Below are 26,220 nucleotides of genomic sequence, written 5' to 3' on the forward strand. Positions count from 1 at the left end.
GGTAACTCCAGAAGCTCAAGGAAAGAAGATCAGAAGGGATGCTTCAACTGTAAGAAGCCTGGACACTTCATTGCTGAATGCCCTGATCTTCAAAGAGAAAAGTCAAAGGACAAGTCAAAGAGGTCTACATTCAAACCAAGCAAACTCAAGAAGCAGATTAAGCAGAGTTTAATGGCAACCTGGGATGATTTGGGTAGTGAATCTGGATCTGATAAAGAGGAAGCTGATGAAGATGCAAAGGTAGCTGTTGGGTTGGTAGCAACAGCAACTTCAGAAGCTGGATCAGATTCAGACTCAGAAGATGAAAACGAGGTATATTCCAAAATTCCCAGAGATGAACTTGTTGAGTCACTTAAAGAACTTCTTACACATTTTGAAGTAAGAACCAATGAGTTGAAGGATTTAAAAGAAAAATATGCTGATTTGGTACAACAGCAAAAATCAACTCTATTGGATCTGAAAGCTTCTGAACAAGGACTTAGGGGCTTTGACTTCATGTGTAAAACATATGAAGATCAGCTCAGGTTCTTATGTCAGAAGCTACAAGAAAAGTGTAATGAAAAACCTTTAAGTAACCATGAAATTGCTCTTGAAGATTTTATTATATCTGGCATTGACAGAAGCAGAGTAGCTTCTATGATTTATAGCATTTACAAGAACAATGGCAGAGGAATTGGTTTTCCAGAAGTGAAACTTGAGAAAACCAATCTAAAATCTTGTTGTGAATGCATCAAGGAAGGTCTGAAAACATTCTTTGTACCAGAAGGGGCTGAGTTGGAAACTGTTGTTCAATCAGAATCTGAAGCTTCTAGTCCTAAGGCTAAGATTACTTCAACGCCAAAGAACTCTAAGTCAAAGGCTATGATCAAATCTGATTCCAAGACTTCAAAGGTCAGGATCCTGAAAAGATCAGAACCTATTCCTCAGAGTCTGGTGAAACCAAAATCTGGGGTTCTGAAGTCTAAGTTTCAGAAGAAGATAGTTACTGCTTCTGAAGTACCAAAACCTAAGGTGATGGTTAATCAGAAGCAACCCAACTCACAGCACAAGGTACAAGAAGTGAAGAGTAAAGCCTTAAATACTAACCTTCCAGGACCCATAGAACAATGGGTACCTAAATCAAAAAATGTCAATGATGCAGGTATGTCTAAGAGCAGTGCCAAAGCAAAGATCATGGTACCTAGACAGCGGTTGCTCAAGACACATGACAGGAGACAAGTCCATGTTCCTCAGCCTAACAATGAAAGAGGGAGGAAATGTGAAATTTGGAGGCAACCAGTCAGGCAAGATCATAGGTACAGGAACTATTGGTAACTCCTCTACCTCAATTAATAATGTATGGTTGGTAGATGGTATTGAACATAACCTTTTGAGCATCAGTCAATTTTGTGATAATGGTTATGATGTGCTTTTTGAAAAACCCAACTGTACAGTAATCAACAAGGAAGACAAATCCATTGTGTTCAAGGGAAAGAGAGTTGACAATGTCTATAAAATCAATTTTTCTGAACTGGCTGATCAGAAGGTGGTTTGCCTACTATCAGTGAATGATAAGAAATGGATGTGGCACAGAAGGTTGGGACATGCTAACTGGAGGTTAATCTCTAAGCTTAGTAAGTTACAACTTGTGAAAGGGCTACCAGACATTGACTATCATTCAGATGCACTCTGTGGTGCATGTCAGAGAGGGAAAATTGTGAAATCATCTTTTAAAACCAAAGACATTGTTTCAACCTCAAGACCTTTAGAATTACTCCATATTGATTTATTTGGACCAGTGAGTACTGCATCCCTATATGGAAGTAGATATGGATTAGTCATTGTTGATGATTACAGCAGATGGACTTGGGTGAAATTCATAAAGAGTAAAGATGTTGCGTGTGATGTATTCAGTAGCTTCTGCACTCAAATTCAATCTGAAAAAGAATCAAAAATTTTGAAAGTCAGAAGTGATCATGGTGGAGAATTTGAAAATGAGCCATTTGAAGCTTTTTGTGAAAAACATGGAATTTTCCATGAGTTCTCTTCTCCTAGAACACCATAACAAAATGGGGTTGTAGAGAGAAAGAATAGAACTTTACAAGAAATGGCCAGAACCATGATTCATGAAAACAATTTACCAAAACATTTTTGGGCAGAAGCAGTGAATACAGCATGCTATGTTCAAAACAGGATCTATATTAGACCTATTTTGGAGAAAACAGCATATGAACTCTTTAAAGGAAGAAAACCCATTATCTCTTACTTTCATCAATTTGGATGTACATGTTACATTCTGAACAACAAACTCTACCTAAAGAAATTTGATGCCAAGGCCCAAAGGGGAATCTTTTTAGGTTACTCTGAAAGGTCAAAGGCATACAGAGTGTATAATTCAGAAACACTCTGTGTTGAAGAATCTATGCACGTTAAATTTGATGACAAGGAGCTTGAAGATAAAACTTCAAAGCAAGGTGAAAGTTTTGCAGAGATACAGGTTCCTGAAGCTACTCCAGAACCTGATCAGATAGCTGAGTTTGAAGATAGTCCAGAAGCTGAACCCACATCAGAAGCACAAGATGAAGCTGCTTCTGATGAAGCACAAGATGGCTCACATCAAGCAGATCCTCCCAGAAACACATTCAAACACAAGTCTTCACATCCTGAGGAGCTAATCATTGGAAACAAAGATAGTCCAAGAAGAACAAGATCACATTTCAGACAAGTGGAGTCAATGATTGGACTAATCTCAATGATTGAACCTACAACAGTTGATGAAGCACTTTCAGATGATGGATGGATCCTAGCTATGCAAGAAGAGTTGAATCAATTTCAAAGAAATGATGTGTGGGATCTGGTACCCAAACCTCAGCACAAGAACATTATTGGAACAAAATGGGTATTCAGAAACAAGCTGAATGAGCAAGGTGAAGTAACAAGAAACAAAGCCAGGCTTGTTGCACAAGGGTATAGTCAACAAGAAGGCATTGATTACACTGAAACGTTTGCTCCAGTTGCAAGATTGGAAGCAATCAGGTTACTTTTTTCCTATGCAGTTAATCATGGCATAATATTATATCAAATGGATGTCAAGAGTGCTTTTCTAAATGGTGTCATAGAAGAAGAAGTGTATGTCAAGCAACCTCCTGGATTTGAGGATATTAAATATCCTGACCATGTTTTTAAACTGAAGAAATCACTATATGGCTTGAAACAAGCTCCCAGAGCTTGGTATGATAGACTAAGTAATTTCTTAATCAAAAATGACTTTAAAAGAGGACAGGTTGATACTACACTCTTCAGAAGGACCCTTGAGAAAGATATTCTTGTTGTGCAAATATATGTTGATGATATAATATTTGGTTCTACTAATGCATCTCTTTGCAAGGAATTTTCTGAGTTAATGCAGGATGAATTTGAAATGAGCATGATGGGAGAGCTGAAGTTCTTCCTGGGCATTCAAATCAATCAATGCAAAGATGGAGTCTATGTTCATCAATCAAAGTACACAAAGGAGCTTCTGAAGAAGTTCAAACTTGAAGATTGTAAAGTGATGAACACTCCAATGCACCCTACGTGCACCTTAAGCAAAGAAGATGAAGGAGCTAAAGTAGATCAGAAGCTGTATAGAGGTATGATTGGTTCTTTGTTATACCTCACTGCATCTAGGCCAGATATTTTATTCAGTGTATGCTTGTGTGCAAGATTCCAATCAGATCCTAGAGAATCTCATATGACTGCTGTCAAGAGGATCTTCAGGTATTTGAAAGGAACGACCAATCTTGGACTCCTTTATAGGAAAGGGTTAATATGTCTTTACCCCCCTGTAATATAGGCGAGTTCCGGTTTTCCCCCCTGTAAAAAAGATTCTTTCGATTCCAACCCTGTAATATAAAGATTCCGTCGAAAACCCCCCTGCGCACATTTGAGACCCCCCAGCTGATGACGTGGCGTGACGTGGCGCGCTGAGTCACCCTTGTCTGCTGACGTGGCTTGCTGACTGTATAATTAATTTTTTTTTATTTTTTTATAGGGTACACGTGGCATTTGTAATTTTTTTTATGTCTTTACCCCCCTGTAATTTAGGCGAGTTCCAGTTTTACCCCCTGTAAAAAATTTAAAAATAAAAAATAAAATCTGGAAAATTTAAAAAAATAATTATTTTTTTAAAAAATTCTGGAAAATTAATAAAAATTGAAAATAATGAAAAAATTCCAAAAACATTTAAAAAATTAATAAAATGAAAAAATAGATTTTTTTTGAAATTTTAAAAATTATAAAAAAGTTCGGATTTTTTTTTGGAATTTAGAAGATATTTAAAAATACTGGAATTTAATTTTCAAAATAAAAAAGTTTAGATTTTTTTGCGAAGCTCAAAAGACATTGAAAGAGCAACTTGAGGTACTCACTTTTTAAATTTTAATGTCTCTTAAATAAGACACTTTTTAAAAAAAAATTTAAGCGAAACACTTTTTAAAACCCAAAACGGGCATACATCATTATAAATCAGACCAAGCGAAACAGTCCTAAAATATCCTAACAAAAATTCACTAATCATGAGCATAACATAGCGAACCCGCGTACGGGAACGAAACCAGATTACAAAAAAAAATATGAACAGTGAACATTTGTCAAAAACAATTAGGATTTAATTTTAGCGAATGGATTGACTGCCAACACAATAACAAACCCAAGTGCCAACAACTCCCTGCTCAAGCAGCAAGCATAAAGCTCTTTCGAGCTCGATGAACCTGAGTGTAAGCGGACACTTTTTAAAATTTTACACGCATTAATAATTCTTTTTACAAAAATATTCCTATGTAATTCAAGCTTCTCAGTTTTTTTTCTAAATTTTTAATTAAACTAAAATCAATTTTTTTCTTCAGATTATATGATTTTTTAAATTTAATTTTCATATTGTAATCGGATTTTAAAAAAAAATATATCCAGATTTTTAAAATTTAAAATATTTTCCAGTTTTTTTATTTCGCAAAAAAATCTAAACTTTTTTATTTTGAAAATTAAATTTCAGTATTTTTAAATATCTTCTAAATTTCAAAAAAAATCTGAACTTTTTTACAATTTTTTAAATCCGAACTTATTTTATTTTTCGAAAAAATAATCTGATTTAATGATGTGGTATGTATATACACACATGTCATGTGAATTTTTTTTCCAGACTTTTAATTTTTTTTATTTTTTTCATTATTTTCAATTTTTATTAATTTTCCAGCATTTTTTTAAAAAATAATTATTTTTTTAAATTTTCCAGATTTTATTTTTTATTTTTAAAATTTTTACAGGGGGGAAAACTGGAACTCGCCTAAATTACAGGGGGTAAAGACATAAAAAAATGACAAATGCCACGTGTACCCTATAAAAAAAATAAAAAATAAAATTAATTATACAGTCAGCACGCCACGTCAGCAGAAAAGGTGACTCAGCGCGCCACGTCACGCCACGTCATCAGCTGGGGGGGTCTCAAATGTGCTCAGGGGGGTTTTCGACGGAATCTTTATATTACAGGGTTGGAATCGAAAGAATCTTTTTTACAGGGGGGAAAACCAGAACTCGCCTATATTACAGGGGGGTAAAGACATATTAACCCTATAGGAAATCCTTAGATTATAAGCTAATTGGATTCTGTGATGCTGATTATGCTGGTGATAGGATTGAAAGAAAGTCAACCAGTGGCAATTGTCAATTTCTGGGTGATAATCTTATATCCTGGGCTAGCAAAAGACAAACAACTATTGCTATGTCTACAGCAGAAGCAGAATACATTTCAGCTGCAAGTTGTTGTACACAACTACTTTGGATGAAACATCAGTTGGAAGATTATCAGATAACTGCTAACAGTATTCCCATTTATTGTGATAATACTGCTGCTATTTGTTTGTCTAAAAATCCAATTTTGCATTCAAGAGCTAAGCACATTGAAATCAAACACCATTTTATCAGAGATTATGTTCAAAAAGGAATTTTAGATATACAATTCATTGATACTGAAAATCAATGGGCTGATATATTTACTAAGCCTTTAACTGTTGAAAGATTTGATTTTATAAAGAAAAATTTGAACATGCACTTTGTATCTGATTAAATGCTTGCTTGCTCCTGAATAGGATTTTAGGTTCTGAAGTTAGTTCAGAAGCGATAGTCCATCAGAAGCTCTTTATTGAGGTTCTGAGGAAAACTCGCTTCTGATGACGTCAGCATCTGAAGTCCAGAAGCTGGATTTATTGCTTCTGAATAGTTGAATTAGTGGAAACGTTGGGAGTTACTTTTTAAAAGTAACTTCTGGCCCACTAACTTGGTAGTTACTCTGTGAACTTCTTACGTGGCCTGTATGTGTTGATGTATAACTAAAAAGGGCAATGATGATTTAATAGCTTTGAAAGTACTTTTCACGCGCCCCCAATTTTGTCATTAATGTTATGTTTGTTTGTCTCTTTTGAATTGCAATCGTTTTACTTTTAACACTTTGACAATTCACACACTACTCACTCACAACAAACACATTTGCTCTCAAACCTCTTGCGAAGTAAGCGCATTCTCTCAAACTTAGAACCCTAAAATCTTCATCTTCTTCAAATCTTCGTCAATCATCAAATGGCATCATCAAGCTCAAAAGTTACAGAATCTACATCAAACAAGCAAAGCGTATCAGAATCTGGGTCCATCTACAAAGAGAAGACTATGGATATTCCATGGAAATCCTTAATCGTCCAAGTAGAATCACCAGTGGACTTCACTTCACTCAAGAAGTACGAAGTGGACATGGAAGGCTACGTAGAAACTCAGAAACTGTCTGGCTACTTCAACATGCTAAATGGGCCAACATATGTGAACTTGGTCAAAGATTTCTGGTTAAGGGCTGAAATTGTCAATAGAAAGCCTGTGAAGGCAGCAGATAAACCAGCTGGGTCGAAGAAAGGAAAGAAGGAGATTGAGTTGAATCCCGCTTCCTTCAGTAGCCTTGAGATAAGGTCTGAAGTGATGGGTATTCCTGTAATCATCACAGAGGAGATAGTTGCTAAAGCTTGTAGAATGGATGCAGAAGGAAGGTTTCAAGAAATTGTTAAGAAGGATGATGTCCTGCTGCAAAACTACTACAACACTCTTCTGGGTGGTAACAAAGATGCTAAGCCTTCTGAAATGGAGATTCACAATAGAATGCTGGTGAAATTCAGCAACGATTGCTTCTTTCAAAGAGCAGGTGGGTCTGATCAACCCAACAACCAACAGAAGCTAGCAATCTATTTCATGACCAATCTGGAAAAGATAAACTTTCCAAGATATGTATTGGATCATCTCTGCTGGGCTATTAATGAAAGCACAGTCAAAGGAAGGAAACAAGTGCCCTATGGAAGATTGCTCTCTGAGATCTTTTATCAAGGGAAAGTGCTGGATTTGTTGAGAAGAACAAGGGATGCTTCTGATAAATGCTTCGAAGTTTCTACTGCAGAGAAGACTATCAGTAGCAAGACTTTGCATTCAATGCACTTTTTCAAGACAGCTCCTAAAGATGAGAAATGGTTGGAGTTGACCACCGAAGAATCTGAGATTATCAGGGACTTTCCTTCCATAGTTAAGGAAAGTAATCCTGAACACTTAGCTAGATTAGTAGCTGAGTACGTCTTGGAGGAAGATGCGAGGTCTCAGGAGGAAGCTGCTCTTGCTAAAGGGAAAGGCAAGAAGGCCAAAGCAGTTGCTGTGTCAGAAGCTGCTGTTTCTGATGCACCTAAAGGGAAAAGGGCCAGAACTAGTTCTGAATCTGATGCTGCTCCTTCTAAAGGAAAGAAAGCCAGAACCAGTACTGAGTCAGAAGCTGCTATTGCTAAAGTTGCTAAGTCTGAAGCTAAACCTGTTTCTACCAAGGATAAAGGAAAGATGCAGAAGATTGGTGCTGCTTCTATTCCTCAGAAGAAAAGAAAAGGTAAGGCAGACTTGGTAATCACTCAAGAGCAGCTGGAGGAAGCTCTTGAAGAAATGGAGAAAGAAGAGGCTGATCCCAAGCTGAAGAAGAAGAAGGCTCCCCTTCAACTTGTGAGTCCTATGGTTGAGATGACTCCAATAAGGAAAAGGATGGCAGATGAACGTGCTTCTGAACTTATTTCAGACAAAAAGGATCTAAAAGCACAATACACTCATCAAAGAGATGAAAAGCTCAAGGCTTTGGGATTGGAAGACTGTGATAGGTTCTACAAAGATAAATTGGCTGAAGTAAGAGCCATTGCTGGTAAGCCCACTGAAGACAATGAGGAAGACGATATGATGCTCATTTTTGAAAATGCTCCAGAAGAGGGAACTTCAGAAGTAGTTCCTCAAGCTGCTGATCCACAGAAGATCACTTCTGAAGCTGGCCCTGCAGATCAGGTAATTCAGATTCCAGTCACCTCTATCCCCATTTCACCTTCTTCACCATCTGTACCTGAACCAATAGAAGACACTTCTGTCTTAGACAATCTTGTTCTCCACTACTCAGGTGAGTTACCCATAGACAAATTTACCTCAGAAAAGGCCTCTGAAGCAACTCCAGAAGCAGCTGCTTCTGAAAACGTTGTTTCAGAAAACCCCCATCAACAAACACCTGAACCACATAAACCCACAACACCCCCACAATCACCAACAGCTACCATTGAACCCCAACTCAACACTCAAACATCAACTTCACCACAACAACCACCAACTGAAATTGAACACTCCCCACAACCAACTCCCATGGATGTTGACATCTCTCTAGTCAATGTTCAAGCCTCAACCTCTACCACACACATTGCTTCTGACCTGCCTTCATCTTCAAACACTCAAACACACTTTACCATTCCAGTTCCTAACCCTGTTCAAGATTTGGAAATCAGTGATTCTGACCTTGAAATCCTTGAACATCCACCCACAAACATCCTGGAATCTGGATATATTAATTCTGAGCTTCTCACAATCCTGAGTCAGTTGCATAATCTTGTGGATCAACGAAGGACAATTGATCTCACAAGTGCATATGAAGACTCCTGGGCATCTCTTCAGAACCGGGCAACTGAGCTAATTGAAAGCATAAGGGCTAAGTGCATCAGAAGCAAGGAAGCTTCTGTCAGGAAGTTAATGGAGCATCTGAATCAGAGTCTCAGAGTAAGAAGTTCTACACTGCTCCTGACAAACCAGCCTTTCTTCTCAGAAACGGACTACTTGACCAGAGAAGCCAGGTTGTGTAAGCTTCTGAAGAAACAGATGGCACAGCAGCAGCAAGAAGCTAAGGAAAGGGAACATGCTCTTCTCCAGAGGCAACAACAGCTTGAAGAACTGTTGCAGAAGAAGATTGAAGAAATGGAGGAGATGAAGAAACAACATCAAACCAACACTTAGTTGCACACCCTTGTGTTTTTCTTTTTGTTTGTTGTTTGTTTTGAATTCCTAGTCCTTGCTTCTGAAACCATTCTGTTTTAATTCTCTTTGCTTCTGAATGCTTACTGATTCTGACTGTTTAGCTGCTTCTGATATTTTAGATATTCATGTTCATATATTTTTGATCTGATTAATTTCTTGTATACTCTCTTTTGTTTGAGTTTTTCTCAAATCTTTTTGTCTTTTATGTTTTTTTTTTCTTTTTTTTGATAATGACAAAAGGGGGAGTATATATGACAAGTATTTAAAGGCTCTGAGCCCCATTAATGGTATTTGAAATTTTTTGAAAAACTTCTATCATTTTTTTTACCTTATTGGTATAAGCTATGAACGAACGAAGGAGTATCAAAATTCAAGTAAAATTAATTGAACCATTCTTCTTATCTATAAGTTAATTCTTTCAATGATTCAATTTTGTTTTTAAGCTCTGATATTTTTTATTGTGCGAAAAATGAATTTAATTAACCTGGATAGAACTTAGGGGGAGCTTACAAACCTCACCTTAAATACTATCAGACTCAGGGGGAGTTTGAGCTTACAAACCTCAGATTCTGAGCTTACAAACCTCAGAACCCCAAAGTCAACTTGTTAATTAGATTAACAACAATTGATCAATTTTAAATACTTTTGTTTGTCATCATCAAAAAGGGGGAGATTGTTGGAACAAAATGTGTTTAACAATGAACCTTAAAGAGTTTTGATGATAACAAGGTATTAAAAATTGTAAATTGGACTAGCTAATATTTGTTCAAGTGTACAGGACCATAATTATAAAGTTACATCATTGGTTCTGAATGAGCAAATAAAGAGCAAAAGAAAATGAAGCTTAGATGATTCTGAAGGCAAAGTGCTCCTGAAGTCAAGCTGCTCCTGAAGAAATAGCGCTCCTGAAGTAAGCCACTCCTGAAGAATAGTGCTTCTGAAGACAAGAGGTCCAGAAGCCACATCATCAGAAGCTGCAGAAGTCATGTCATCAGAAGCTGCATCATCAGAAGCTGCCTCATCAGAAGCTATTTCACCAGAAGCTGAATCTCAACTGGATTTGCAAAAGATTCAAGAATTGAAGAATTATCAATGCAAAAGCTGTCCATTGGATTCGAAAACACAAACAAAGGATTAGTGGAATTTTGCAACGGTCATTTCAAAGGTGTTTGAAGGCTTGTGCTTGCATTTTGGACGAAAGCGTTGACATTGTACTTTGTACGAATTGTACAACCACGTTCTCCACTACTCTGTTTTGTGTCCACGCTTCAAGACAAGAAAACAGCTCCAGAATACGGTCTCGCCTGCATATATGTTCCTTTGGATAAGGAATGGATTTCAAATTGGTTCTTCATAGGACAACAACCAAATCAGGCAAAAGATCATTGGTGAAAGATCAAGCTTCAACTAACGACTCTTTGGTGTGCTGGCAATTTCACAACGTCTCTTTCACACCTCTATATAAAGGAGTGAAGACCTAGAGTTTTGGTAATGCAAGAACGCTGAACGAAAGACTCACAAGATTTTCACAAGTACCAAACCTCTGCTGAAATTGTTCTGCATTCACTTAGAATTTCTGTGTCTCAAAGTCATATCTTAGAAATTCTTAAGTCCATTGAGTCTGTATCTGATTTGTATTGTGAGCACCTCTGATTGTATATCAAGTGTTCAACCTTAAACAATTTTCTGTGTAACTTTGTTTAGTTAGGAAGTCTCTTGCAGTTGTGCTTGAGCAGGAAGTCTCTTGATTGTGTTCTTGAGCAAAGGAAGTCTCTTGCTTGTGTGCTTGAGCATTGGAAGTCTCTTGCTTGTGTGCTTGAGCATTTGTAATCAGATATTACTCATAGTGAAATCTCCTTGGAAGTGCAAGGGGGACTGGACTACTTCCGGATTGTGGAAGGAACCAGTATAATTGCTTTGTGTCGTTCTTCTTCTCTCTCTCTGTTTTATTCCGCTGCTTTTAGATTCTGATTATCACTTCAGAAGCTGTCTCACCTAGCTTCTGATCAGTGTGTTCAGTTTTTAGGAGAAACGAAGAATTTTTCAAAACACAATTCAACCCCCCCTTCTTGTGTTTTTCTCACCTTCAAACTGCCGCTGGACTCTCAATGGTAGTTAACTACCGCTGAAAAACTGCTTTTGTTTGCTGCCCCACTTGTTTATGCCACTTTTTAATTAATTAATAATAATAATAATAATAGTTAATGTTCATGTTCTGAAAAGTGGATTCTCCTCTGTTTCCTCTTCTTCAACATTTTGTTTTACTTCACCAACCATCTCATTTTCATATAATTCTTCTTTATTATGTGGTTTCTCATTTTCATCTACTCCCAAAAGACAGAGATGAGTTCTAGACCAACATACCTCTCTTAGTACTGAAAATTCTGCAAGAAATATATCCTCCCGTTGTTTCAATGGCAACAGATGCTCAGGAACTTGGCAATATCAGGAATCTGGGGCATATAAGCACTTTATATCCTCCCATCTCGAAGGCCATTTCATATGCTTTTTTTTTTCTTTTCTTTTACAGTAACGGTTTCATATATTTTGGAACCCTCTTTCCACATTTTTTAGAAGATGAACTTGAATCAGTACACTAAAATGTTCTGCAAAGGATGGCGTTGTTTCAATCCCCCTGAATTGGTTCATTTTCATTATTTGATATCTGAATCTCTCATCTATTTTGTAAATTATAGGAAGATGATGTAGAGATCATAGATGAAACAGAGAAACCTAGAAGAAGAAATGGTCCTGCCAAAAATAAGAATGCAAAACTGCCAAGTTATAGAGGTGTTCATACGAGTTCGGTGCGGAAGAACATAGACCGGAAAGATGAAGAGGTAGCAATAGCAAAGTAATGTTGTTATGGATGAAAATGTGTTGCTTTGGAATTGAGAGGTGAAGTTGACAGGAACAAGTGGCAGAAACAAGTGGACAGCAAACAAAAGCAGTTTTCCAGCGGTAGTTAACTACCGCTGAGAGTCCAGCGGCAGTTAACTACCGGGGCTTTAATCAACGGTAGTTAACAACCGCTGGGGGCAAAAAGGTCATTTCCATGTGTCAATAGGAAGTATTCTATGTCAGAAAAGCAATTTTCATGCTCATATTATTACTACAACAACATCCAAGCCTTATCCTATTGAGTGGGGTCGGCTACATAGATCAAATGACGCCATAGTGTTCTATCAAAAACCATATTTGGATCCAACTCATTGACCTCTAAATCTTTTCTAATGGTTTCTCGAATGGTTTTCTTAGGTCTTCCTCTATCTCTTTTAACCTGACTCTCCTCCATTTGATCTACTCTTCTTACAACGGCATCTACAAGTCTTCTCTCTACATGTCCAAATCATCTAAGCCTATTTTCTACCAACTTTTCTACTATAGGTGGTGTCATTCCTAATCCTATCCTGTCTAGTCTTACCACTCATCCATCGCAACATCCTCATCTCCGCTACACTTACTTTACTCTCGTGTTGGCTCTTAACCATATTATTACTACAACTAAAATATAATGTATTTTTCTTTCCAATTTAATAAGTGCAAGGATAGTGCTTCCAAAAACGAACCAATAACCATGGAATACATAGGTTTCTGGGAAAAAATATGAATCATCATGCAAGAGACATACATCATCTAAACAAAATATGATTCAACATAATTAAAATTTAATATAAAAAATGTTGATGTAAAACCATTTTACCTCAACATTTGGTCAATCTGCATCCTTACTATTTGAAAAGTTACAAAAATAAAATTAACCAGCTACATATTGTAAATAACTACATTGAAACCTAGGATTCTTGTCTCTATCACCAAAATACTGGAACTTAGGACACTTTCAATAAATGTTAAAACCTTAAATTATCCCTGGCAGATTACTAGTGATAATATCTACCAAACAACTACACTGAAGTCAGCTTTGGTAACCAATCTCTCCTAGAGGAAATGTACTTGGTGACCTCATCCTTCTGTTCATCTCCATAAACAAACCACTTTTCATCAACTTCAACAGCATCTTCATCATGGATCTTCACATCTGAATGTCGATACGTATTAGTAAACATGCTAGATCCTAAATCTCAATGGTATCATTCACAGAAGTTAAGCTAAAGTGTTTTTAAAATTACCTTGTAACAAGAAAGCATATTCACCATTACAGCTTTTTAATTTCCAGAATGCATTACCACTGTTATCCAAGTACTCAGGCTCAATTCTCACTGCATCACAACATTGGTTCCCTACGATGTTATAAGAAGAAAAAAAAGGTCAACCATTGCAATAGCATATCCAAATAAAATCAAGTTTGGATGTTAAAGTAACTACTGATGTCTGATGCAACAATCATATTCTTCATAAGAAATTGGCAAATTTAAATCAACTGAATTTAAACAAATTGGATGTTTATTTTCGATAAATACTTTTATTATCACACCATGACATCAACCACGCAAATGACAGCAACCAGGAACAATATGACTGGTTGATCACACTATGACACCATAAATCCAAAGTTCCACTACAATAGCAAGTGTCACACAAGTACTATACCCACTAGCATTAACATAAGCCACATGGTTTCAGCACTCCATTCAAGGTTCATTAGCATCTACTCAACTCAGTGCAGATAGAGAGGAAGAAAGATGTTGAGAAAGTAAATGAAATGTTGTGGGAATGTAAACAAGATGTGAAAAATATTATCATCATTCAGGATCAGCATATCACCCAATTATAACTACTGAAGTCAATAATGCTTATATACCTAATACCTTAGCCAAAGTGTTATCATAAAAAAAACCAACATTCAAGTTCTTTATCATTTTCTTGAGCTTTTTTAACTTGTTTACAACCTAGGTACTCTTATAAACTACAAATAACCACCTAAATATTACTATCAGATAGAAGAAATTTATGCATGAAGTTTACTTAATTAGAGCGTATGAAATACTCAAACATCAGAACATACGTTTAGGAATTGTGCCTTTTGCCTCAAGCAACTCAGTACGAGCTTTAGCTGCTTCACTTTTAATTTTTGAAACAAGAGCATCATATTCTGAAATTGAGAGGTTTGTCCCATTTGATATAGCAGCTTTTGCCATCTCATCCTGCAACTTTTGCTTAAGACTTCTTTCCTGTAGATAACATGTACACAACAATATGAACACCATGTGACAGTTTGGAATAGCATCATTTCAGAAACAAAAAACATGCCACCTTGTATCATCTTACCTTTTCCTTAGCTTCAGCGACCTTAGATTGTGCCTTTTGCTTGAGAATGTGAGATGTGGTTGAGGAAATGAGCAAAAGCAGGACTTTAATTTTGCTTTTTGTTATGAGTATTCAACAAATTTCATTTGGCAAAGATACATTATAGAACACTTCCGGAATAACTAAGTTTAAACCAAACTATTCTCTTGATGAAAAATACATTGTATTAATACTTAATGAGTAAAGTGGGATGTTTGAGAAAGCAAACTTCTTAATGTGGTGGCCTACAGAAGTACCTAGTGATAATGAGTTGAAAATAATAAAAGAATTGAGTTCAAAAGACTAAAAGAAATAACACTTTTGTTGAGAAAATAGGAAAGAATAGGAGAGAAATGTCTCCTCCAAGGGTTTCGCCTTTTTAAATAAAGTCAATAATCTGTGAACTGATCGTTAAAAAATACAATAAATCTTAGCAATCACAAAAATGACTATTCACTCAATCTATTAAAATGATAAAACATATACCAATGAACATAGATTCAAACAAGTAAACCATAAAAGAGGAACATACTCTCAAAAAATTGAAACTAAGCTTTCAACGTAAACCTTGGCCGAGCACCACAGTATAGAATTACTAGATCTATTATCGGTAACAGTATTACTTGTTGTAACCTTTGTTCGCTCCACTCTATTTTCTTTCCAATTATAGAGAATTGGATGGGATTCTTGGCTGGTCTTAAGCACCAGTGTATCAGCCTCTTCTGAAAGAAGAAGCGGCACCAATTGAAAATGATACTTTATCTCGTCATGGATAAACTCTTGGTCACTAAAGTAGTCATGATTTATTTGAAGATTTTGATACCTTATTTTAAGAAATTGAGTCCAAGATTCATCATTCCCTAATTCCTTCATCTGCCATATAAGAAAATCGGTTTCCTTGTAAAAATAGGAACAACAAAGGAAGCCCCCCAACACAGCAACAATTGGCAGAGCAGGTGGCATTTCATCAAAATCACGAGGCAGACGGTACTGATTGTATGTCTCAGTTCCCAAATCGAGTGAAACAATAACAAACTGCTCAACTTTAAGATTCTTAATATCATAGTCAAAGTCATTGTGAACAGCCAACCAATTAAGAGTGCTACTCAAATACACAGCATTATGCACCACATCATTTTCACCAAAGTACGAATAAACAGGAACAACAGGGAAACTATGAATCTCTTTCCAATCATAATCTCCAAAACTCCAAATTCTTACATTGATATTTGGATTGTAATTGGACGCCACTATCTTATAAGTGTCAGTAGAGTTATCAAAACCAAAGGTGAAGTTGTAATGGCCAAGAAACGGGAAAGGGTGGTCTGCATCATGGCTGTGAAAACGGCGAAAATACCCAAAATGTTGAGACATCGTTCTTGTGGCTGGGTTCCATAGCCGAAAATATCCAAATAGAGAATCACCGCCAGTCAAAAGAATCAATCCATTGCAGGTACCGAGTATATAAGAGCATTCTCTACCGGTCAAACGATAGTACGGATCGACAGAAAGGGTGAATGACGGGTTTTGAATTAAACGGTTTAACAAGTAAGGAACAATACTGCTACCAAAATCCAATTCACCGATGATCATGCGGATTGTTGGGACGTGCAGAGTGACTAGTGTGAAGAGTGGATTTCGTGTTGACGATCGATTGAGGTGTAATTTCACAAAGGCGGGATCAGATATTAGAGTTTTCCAAGCCTTGCTAACACATTTGAATCGAACAAGAGATTTCACGGGAAGGAAGGAAAGTAACTCTGCGATCAGATCGTCCGGAAGGACCACCGGCGTCACCGGAGTCATGATTGTACACGCAGTGAGGTGGCGGCGTTGAGGATGAAACCTAAATAGGTCAGATGCTTGGACAGTAAGGAAGCCTAATCCTCAGCTAACTTATTCGACTTTTATTTTTGGTAGTTACTCCCTCCCTCCGTTCCTTTTTAATTTGTCAATTATACCCTTGTCACTTACTCGTATCTTTTTTCTTTGTTTGGTTACTCTTATCTTTTTCATTAAAACTAATTAATGTTACATATTTGGAAAACTAAAGTTTGTTTTTTTAAATAAAGTTTGTTTGTTTTTTTAAAAAAAAAAAATTTGTTTCTTGTTATCTTCATATTTAAACAAAATTTTGTTACATATAATAATGATTTTATGAAGAGAGTTAAAATTCTATAAATAAAATGAATAATTGTTAAAAATTTCAAGTGCAAAGTAAAAGAATAGATTTGAGAGAAAAACAAATAAAAACTTCATGAATGTTAAAAAGGAAGAAAGAGTAGAAGACTTGTTGGAACTGCTGATGGAAGGTGAAGAGGAAGCCATAGTTGAAGCGTTAATTTTGATTAAAGGAGTTAGAGGAAAGTTAATTTTTTCTTAACTTTTGATTAATGTGAAGTTGGAATAATTTTTATATTGACTTAAATTAATTAAAGAGATGTGCACAATATTTAGAAAATTGACAATTGTTTGTTATGAGAGAGAGTGTTTACAAAAAAAAAAAGAATTTTTTGGAGAAAAATATATTAACTAACAAATATTTGCTACAATCTTAAAAAAAAAATGTTTGTTACAAGAAAAATATACTCCCTCCGTTCCTTTTTAAATGTCGTTTTAGAAAATTAACACTGAAATAGCAAAGTGTATTTTTGTACATTTTCTTCCTATTGGAAAGATAAAGTGTGTATCAAAAAATAGGAATATATTGGTGGATTAAATTGAGGGTGATTTGAAAAGTTACAAAAAATAAAATTAACCAGCTACAAATTGTAACTAATTGCATTGAAATTTGAAACCTAAGGATTCTTGTCTTTACCACCAAAACACTGGAACTTAGGACACTTTCAATACATGTTAAAACCTTAAATTATCCCTGGCAGATTACTAGTATGTAATTGGTAATATCTGTCAAACAACTAAACTGAAGTTAGCTTTGGTAACCAATCTCTCCTAGAGGAAATGTACTTAGTGACCTCATCCTTCTGCACAGCTCCATAAACAAACCATTTTTCATCAACTTCAACAGCATGTTCATCATGGATCTTCAAATCTGTATGTTGATATGTATTAGTAAACATGCTATAGCCTAAATCTTAATGGTGTCATTCACAAAAGTTAAGCTAATTTGTTTTGAGAATTACCTTGTAACAAAAAGGCATATTCACCATTATAGCTTTTTAATTTCCAGAATGCATTACCACTGTTATCCAAGTACTCAGGCTCAATTCTCACTGCATCACAGCATTGGTTCCCTACGATGTTATAAGGAAAAAACAATGTCAACCATTGCAATAGCAGAACATTGAACTCTTACAAAACAAAGAGTGACCATATATTTGCATGTTCTCTATATTTCCTTAATCAAGTGCATTTGTTTGGTTTACCAAATAAAGTCCAGTTTGGATGTTAAAGAAGTAACTACTGATGCAACAATCATATTCTTCATAAGAAATTGGCAAATTTAAACCAACTGAATTTAACAAATTGGATGTTTATTTTCGATAAATAAACTTTGTTGATCACACCATGACATCAACCAAGCGAATGACAGCAACCATTAACAATACAACTGGTTGATCACACTTTGACACCATGAATCCAAAGTTCTCCTGTAATAGCATGTGTCACACCAGTACTATACCCGCTAACATTAACATGAGCCACATGGATTCAACACTTCATTCAAGGTTCATTAGCATCTACTCAACTCAGTGCAGATAGTAGGGAAGATAGATGTTGAGAAAGTAAATGAAATGTTGTGGGAATGTAAACAAGATATGAAAAATATTAATATCATTCAGGATCAGCATATCACCCAATAATAAATACTGAAGTTTATAATGCCTATATACCTTAGCCAAAGTGTTGTCATAAAAAAACCAACATTCAAGTTCTTTAACCTAGGTACTCTTATAAACTACACATAACCACCTAAGAAATTTATGCATGGAGTTTACTTAAAATTAGAGCGTATGAAATACTCAAACATCAGAACATACGTTTAGGAATTGTGCCTTTTGCCTCAAGCAACTCAGTACGAGCTTTAGCTGCTTCACTTTTAATTTTTGAAACAAGAGCATCATATTCTGAAATTGAGAGGTTTGTCCCATTTGATATAGCAGCTTTTGCCATCTCATCCTGCAACTTTTGCTTACGACTTCTTTCCTGTAGATAACATGTACACAACAATATGAACACCATGTGACAGTTTGGAATAGCAACATTTCAGAAACAAAAAACATGCCACCTTGTATCATCTTACCTTTTCCTTAGCTTCAGCGACCTTAGATTTTGCTGCTTTCATTTCTTCAGCCAATATTGCATTTTGATCATCAATATAACTCCTTAGCTTCCTGAAGATATAAAGCAAGTATCCAACCACATTAAACAAGATAAAGACAGGAAGAATAATAATAAAAAAAAGGTAATAACGATTATCAAACAATGAAGTAACAAGAAAGGTCTCAAAGCAATTTCCAGTTTAAATTGAGATACTTACATAGTGCCCAAAGCTTCATCACAGATAAAGTTCAGAAGGATAAGCTTTTTAGATAAGTCCAAATCATTATATCCGCTAATGCCTTTATTGAGCCAATCCGCCGGAAAATCTTTTAGTGCAGCACCAGATTCAGTAATCAAATCCTCCAGAACTTTCAACCATGAATTTTTTCCATTGCCAGCAGTTAAGGATGAAGACCTACACCAAAGTGATCCAAAAATAACAGTTTATTCCAAATATACTATACAAATTAAATCCCTCTCACCCTTTAAAAATGAAATAACAAATAAAAAGTCAAATTGAATAAACTCACTCAATATCTGAATCAGATACTATCAAAGTCAACAGCTTGATTTGGAACTCAACCACCAAGGCATTTTGTCCACGTCGCAAATTTTGCTTACGTAGCAATGCTCTTAAAATAGCTCCTGCTTCTCCTTTCTTAAGATCGAGAGCCTGATTATACATGGGAACAAATGTAAGAAAACTTGATATAGCAATTATGAACGGATATTAAGCTACAATAGCATCTTTATGTCTAGAGAATTTAATTCAATTTAAAGGAATAAATCAATTAAATGACCTATTGCAAAGTAATTCTAAGGATTAATTTTTGGATTACATGATATTAATAAAATGTAAAGTAGTCCAAATTTCTTGCCATGACTATTATTAATTTGATCTTAGACTCCAATAATAATAAGTTAGACCCCAACTAAACCAGCCAAAACTTAAAAAGAAAACAAAATTTGCTTGCTGATTGAACCAACAAGATATTGTGTGTAACTAACAATAGCGTTTAAGGAACTAGCAACAATAAAAATATTCAGTTTGTAAACTACTAGATGCAGCAGTAAAAGGTTATTAACCAAAGATATAAGAGAAAATTCAGCATAAAGGAATACCTTTCCAAACACTCTGCAGAATTCTAAAAACTGCAATGCATTCCCAACATCTTCGGGTGCAAACTCAAGGTCTAATATTTTGGTCATCTCAGTGCCAAGGGGCAAAGGAATTTCTTCCTTAATTTTTTCAGCATTCAGAGCTATAGCATTTGTTTGAGACTTGGCACCAGCATTTTCACCATCAGTTATCACAACAGTACCTTGGCAATTTCTCTCATGCATTAGATTAGGGATGAAGGAATCATCATTTGCAGAACAAGCCTTAGGAGCATCCATCTGACCAGGAATCATTCCATGACTCTGCTCTACTTTTGTCTCCGTATCAGCATCTGCATTTCTTTTCACATTACCATCGGAAACTCCGTTGGAAAGTTTAGGCCTTTTCAATTTCTTGTTTTCAAGAGCATCATCAACACTGCCATTAGATATTTCCTTTAACTTTTCCCGCTTCATTTTCTCTGTTTTCTCATTTTCAATCTTTAAACCTTTGTTTCCACATAATGAGTTTTCCTTCTCAGGTTCCCATGATAGATCCACTACAAGCTCCTGTAGTATATAACAAACATGAAAATCAACCATAAAAACAACTATGAAAATCAACACATTTTTGCTACTGCATCATTTGTTTCAATTGCATCGATGAAGAGGAAACTTATTAACCATCAAACACAAATTTATCTTTTGTGTCAACTACAGAAAAATGGAGAGAAAATCAACACACCTTATCCAAATTAGCTTCTTTTGAAGGCAAAACAACAATATTGTTCGACTCCAAATCTTCAGAAGCCTTCTTGGTAAGCATTGCTGACACAGAGTTAAAACCAGATGCCTTGGCCGAATGAACTAGTATACCAGTAGGTTGATGACCTCTTTTTTTCCTACAATGTTACTCTTCTTTCAGAACCAATACACAAAATGGAAACTACAACACCAAATTCAAAACATATTTTCAAACCACAACTTACATGCAAAGACTGCAGTTGCAGATTCCTTTGCACTTTGGACAATTCCAATCATTCAATAGATCTACCTCTTCCGCCTTTTCCCCATATCTAAATTCAACACAAAAATTGTCAGCATTCAAAAAACACACAATAAATTAGTCTACTGTTGTACTCTTAATAAAATAGAATTAGTCTAAAGATAAAACCAAATTAAAAAAAGAGGGGAACCAAACCTGTTCAAGAGGCATTTGTGGCAGAACCTGATGACACAAGGCTTCCCACCTCTTGGATTCTTACAAACAGCAGAAAAATCCATTGTTTTTTGCCGACACTTCAATGTGGAAAACCAAGTAAACAAATGTGTTAGCATCAAAACTGGAAAGCAAATACCAACACAGTTTCAAGCTAGTCAAATTAAACCTCAAAACATCATCATCCTACAACCAATCAACAAAGTACACATTTTTCATATAATTCCCAATGCCCCATAATAAGTCATAGACCAGTGTTCGAAATGTGCTCCCTCCAGAAATCACCACATCTCAGAATAAAACAAACACATACCAAAAATCATAAAACAAGAAACACTCCGAGTAAACCTTCAGACATTATCACACTACAACCAACCAAAGAATTTTTTTATTTTTTATATTAACTTCGGGCTCGAGTTAATAATACACTGAATGCAAACCAATTACAACAACCATTATTGCTGACAACACACTGCTTCAAACACCAATTTCAGCCAATTAATTAAACTCCAAAATCAGATTCACAAGTAAAACAGAAGATAAATCATTCACAAAAATAAGTTCAAATCCCACTTTCTGTGCAGTGTCATGTCAAGTAGCAACAACAAACGCACACTATTGTTGACAAGTAAAACCATATTCTTTGAGTTCATATCTGTGTTTCATTTCTACGTTCACAAGTCACACCCATCTTTATTTGATCTTAATTTTACTTCCTTGTTTCAATACATTATCTACTACGACATTAAACAATGATAGACTGAATGCAAACAAGAAACACATAGAGTAAACCTTCAAAATCATCACCCTACAACCCATCAAATAATTTTTTTTCGATTTTTAACATTAACTTGGGGTCTTGAGCTAACAATGTACTCAAAGCAAACCAATTAAGACATCCATTCAGTCGACAACACAAGACTTCAAACACCAATTTTAGCTCATTAATCAAATTCTATAACTACATTGACAAACAAAAACAGAAGATGAATCTTTTCAATATTCACATTCACACAAAACAGTTCAAGTCTCACTTTCTGATTGTGCCATGCCAAGTAGTAGCAACATCAAGCACACACTTTTATTAAAAATTTGTGTGTATTCCTATACTCACAAGCCACGCCCAGCTTTGTTCTCTCTTAATTTTATTTCATCATTTCAATACATTATCTACTACCACATTAAACAATTACATTACATTTTCTACTACCACATTAAACACAAATACAGACAGGGGACAAGATACATTACAACAATAATAATTTGAGAAAATGGAATAAATGAATGTAACCACATGTGTCAATTTCATGTCAGTGACAATCTCTGAAGAACAGATACACCTCGGATTATGTGTATCCTGGTGTCGAATATGTATTGTGTCTGACACCAACAGAACATCGACACATATGATTACATTGAAATATGTCATTTTCTCAAATTATTATTAGTGTCGACTTGTCAGTGTCAGTGCTTCGCAGCATAGGTGTCAATGTTTGTGTCAGTGTCAATCTGTGAAGCATAGAGACTCCTCAGATTAAGCATGTCATGGTCTCGGATTCGTATCGTGTCCTAGTGACAGATATGTATCGTGTTCGACACCGACACGATATTGATACATTGTTACGTCATTTTCTCAAATTATTATTGGTGTCGACGTACATATTTGTGTCGTGTCCAGTGTCCATGTTTGAGTCTATGCTTCATAGGTGTCATTGCTACATAGATCTGAACTCAAGAATACGGTTCAATACATTACCTACAACTACTACAACAGCCTATGAAGCACTGGCACAAACGATACTGACACGTCGACACCAATTTTTTTTTTCTTCAGAAAATGACATAATTCAGTGTAATCAAAAGTGTCGGTGTCAGACACAACACATGTCGGACACTGGGATACATCTTCAATTAGAAATGTTTGTGCAACAGAGAGTCAAAGACTACAAGTAATTAAAAATTGACAATCTAAATCTATGAAGCACTGACACTGACACAGACACCGAACACGAAACTAAGACAACTATACGAATAATAATTTAGGAAAATGAAATATCTGTGTCAGAACTACATAGATCTGAAATTAAAAATCATGTTATTAAATATACAATACATTATAATCAGAAACAGTAGTGGTTAAATCAAATCAACAAAAAATGAAAAAGAATGAATAAAACGAAGAATGAAAGAAGATTCGAAAATGAAGAACCTGATGACAAGATTTTCCGTTTTCAGAATCATAGATTCGATTTCCGATAACACGAACTCCGCGTGAGTTGTTACGACGACTGACTTGTTGTTTTCCATTCGCATCAACAACAACAACAACAACCTCACTCTCTTTCAGTTTTAGCGAAGAAGATGAATCGATTTCCATTATTGTTGGTAGTAGCAAAAAACGAAGAAAGAGAAAACGAGATTTTGATGAATTCGGGAAAATGGGTTTGGTTTTGGAGTGAAAAATGTGGAGGGAGGGAATGCGCTTAAGTTATTTTGGTGTGACTCAAATTTGAGTTCCCACTTTGTGTGATGTGGCGGGAACAGTCAATTATTGAAATTATGATTTTCGGATTTCGGAACTACTAAATTTTTTAATTTGCTAATTTCTAAGGGCATGCCGTGTTGTGTTTGTGCGGAATAAATTTTTTCTTTTTTTTTCTTACAAAATGTGCGGAATAATTTAAAATGAAATTCTAACTTTTACTTATGTCCTGTTTTTTCACCTATTTTTTTTATATACTTATATAATATGGTATTTGATGAAATATAAATATGTAATTATGTAACTGTAAAAGCCAAATCAACCGATGGAATTCAAACCACGCATCCAATTTGTTTAAGAAAACAATTCAAAACAAATTGGAATTCATAGCACTTTGGATCATATGTCCTTATTGTTACAACATGGTGGTTGGTTCAGGTTGTGAAGAAGTTTAATGCAGGTGCCTTCGGTTCGGCTAGAGGTTAGATCCTTAATTTTCACTCTTCTCTCTCTCTCATGTGTGTGGCCATGATAGCTAGGTGATGAATATATCACCAAGTACTAAATTACTCTAACTATCCTTATACAAATGGAGAAATACACCAAATTATGTGACAGAATGCATTTATGTCGTGTCAAAGCCTATCAATTTATTTGCTACACATATTCAAAAGTTCAAACATTTTGCAATTTTTTGAAAACTACTTTCAACTGAGGTTTGAAATTATTTGCTCTACACATATTCAAAGTTCAAACATTTTGCAATATTTGGGGAAGTTAATACTCAACAATTGTTGTTCTTGTATGAACACCTCAATAATTTGGACTGCTATGAGACGAATGAACACTATCACCAAATTAGTCAAAATCACGATAAAAACACATAAATCACACACAAGAATTACATAAGAACAATGAAACACATAAATCATGAGAATGAAGAGATCATCCCATAAGACATGAAACACAGAAATCATGAATCGCATAAATCAAGATAGCTATATAATTTTATGAATCAAAATTGTTGAAGGAAATAAAAAAAAACGTGAATAGAAATCAAAAGTTGACACACAAAAATTGCAAGTTGAAACACCTAAATCAAAATTGTGAAATCAAATCAAAAACGCGATTTGAAATTAAACGAAAGCATGAAATCGTGAATAGGAATTACAAACCTGGAGGTATCAGCAATCAAAAACGTAATGGATATTGAGATCTAAATCGAGATCGTGGCGGAGATTAATATCGAGATCGAAATCGAGTTTTTGTCGAAGATCGCCGAACTAAGAGAGAGCGGGCTAGAGAGTGTGTGATGTGTGAAATGAGTGAAATTAGGGTTAAGGGTAGAATTAAAATTTTAAAATTATATTGAGGACAAACTTGTAAATGAGGGGACTCTGAAAATGTACTTGCAACATCCCAGACTGCTTTTAGGATTGCCGACTAACCCCACAAACCAACACGAGTCTTTTCAGCGTGTTTTGTCCTCACTCGCACGCTTACCGGGAAACTTCCTGGTAGGTCACCCATCCCAAAATTGCTCCAAGTCAAGCACGCTTAACTGTGGAGTTCTTATGGAATGAGCTACCGGAAAGAAGATGCATCTTGTTGATATGGGTAGTACCTAACAATTCTTATAAGCCTTCCTTCAACCATGTAGTCCCATACCTACACGGCCTCCAGATCCCTCTCATTTCGATGTGATTCGGTTCCTCTTATTAATGTGGGGTCATCCATACGGATAATGCCCGTTCCAACTGGCGGGAACCTTTCGTATCCAACTGGCGGGATATCGAAAGCCACGTCGTGGGTGTTACATGCCCACCTGCTTCCGCCTGGTTCGTCCCCGAACCACACCTTACTGGGAGAGAACTGCTCTGATACCATTTTGTAACATCCCAGACTGCTTTTAGGATTGCCGGCTAACCCCACAAACCAACACGAGTCTTTTCAGCGTGTTTTGTCCTCACTCACACGCTTACCGGGAAACTTCCCAGTAGGTCACCCATCCCAAAATTGCTCCAAGTCAAGCACGCTTAACTGTGGAGTTCTTATGGAATGAGCTACCGAAAAGAAGATGCATCTTGTTAATATGGGTAGTACCTAACAATTCTTATAAGCCTTCCTTCAACCATGTAGTCCCATACCTACACGGCCTCCGGATCCCTCTCATTTCGATGTGATTCGGTTCCTCTTATTAACGTGGGGTCATCCTTACGGATAGTGTCCGTTTCAACTGGCGGGAACCTTTCGTATCCAACTGGCGGAATATCGAAAGCCATGTCGTGGGTGTTACAGTACTAAGTGAGGGTTTTGAGGGGTTTGGAAAAACCTCTGAAACCTTCCCCTCATTTTTTTATCTCCCAAACAATGGAGTGCTTGTCCACAAACCTTCCCCTCCCCTCCCCTCCCCCCAAAACCCCTCTCCCAAACAGACCCTAACTATTGCTATCTAGAAACTAGGATAATATTGAAATTTTTCATTGATTCATTATATTGTCATACAATATGTTTATAGGTAAAT

At 35.9% G+C, this 26,220-nt stretch overlaps 2 protein-coding genes across 5 annotated transcripts; both read right to left on the minus strand.

Annotated features, from left to right (window-relative positions):
- Positions 1-13,008: 13,008 nt before the first annotated feature.
- Positions 13,009-16,486, minus strand: LOC146913072 (F-box/kelch-repeat protein At3g23880-like). The gene is made up of 4 exons (XM_085716325.1): positions 14,596-16,486; positions 14,333-14,498; positions 13,497-13,607; positions 13,009-13,405 (listed from the first exon to the last, which is right to left on the minus strand). The coding sequence occupies exon 1, from the start codon at positions 16,417-16,419 to the stop codon at positions 15,148-15,150; it is 1,272 nt and encodes a 423-aa protein (XP_085572451.1). The 5' UTR covers positions 16,420-16,486; the 3' UTR covers positions 13,009-13,405; positions 13,497-13,607; positions 14,333-14,498; positions 14,596-15,147.
- LOC146913071 (uncharacterized) lies at positions 13,009-24,915 on the minus strand. Of its 4 annotated transcripts, none has more exons than XM_085716323.1 (11): positions 23,424-23,821; positions 21,197-21,294; positions 20,985-21,071; positions 20,741-20,897; positions 20,020-20,565; positions 19,428-19,570; positions 19,115-19,312; positions 18,878-18,968; positions 14,333-14,498; positions 13,497-13,607; positions 13,009-13,405 (listed from the first exon to the last, which is right to left on the minus strand). In XM_085716323.1, the coding sequence occupies exons 1-11, from the start codon at positions 23,589-23,591 to the stop codon at positions 13,272-13,274; spliced, it is 1,899 nt and encodes a 632-aa protein (XP_085572449.1). In that variant the 5' UTR covers positions 23,592-23,821; the 3' UTR covers positions 13,009-13,271. The 4 variants fall into 4 exon arrangements, with proteins under 4 accessions (XP_085572449.1, XP_085572448.1, XP_085572450.1 ...); XM_085716322.1 differs by lacking the exons at positions 13,497-13,607; positions 14,333-14,498 and adding exons at positions 17,757-17,867; positions 18,615-18,780 and having other exon boundaries at positions 13,272-13,405; positions 23,424-23,689; XM_085716324.1 differs by lacking the exons at positions 13,009-13,405; positions 13,497-13,607; positions 14,333-14,498; positions 23,424-23,821 and adding exons at positions 17,368-17,665; positions 17,757-17,867; positions 18,615-18,780; positions 24,872-24,915.
- Between the last annotated feature and the right edge of the window lie 1,305 nt (positions 24,916-26,220).

Source organism: Medicago sativa, chromosome 6 (genome assembly GCF_051527215.1).
Source record: "Medicago sativa cultivar Bolivia chromosome 6, Bolivia_mono, whole genome shotgun sequence".
NCBI classification, from domain to species: Eukaryota; Viridiplantae; Streptophyta; class Magnoliopsida; order Fabales; family Fabaceae; genus Medicago; species Medicago sativa.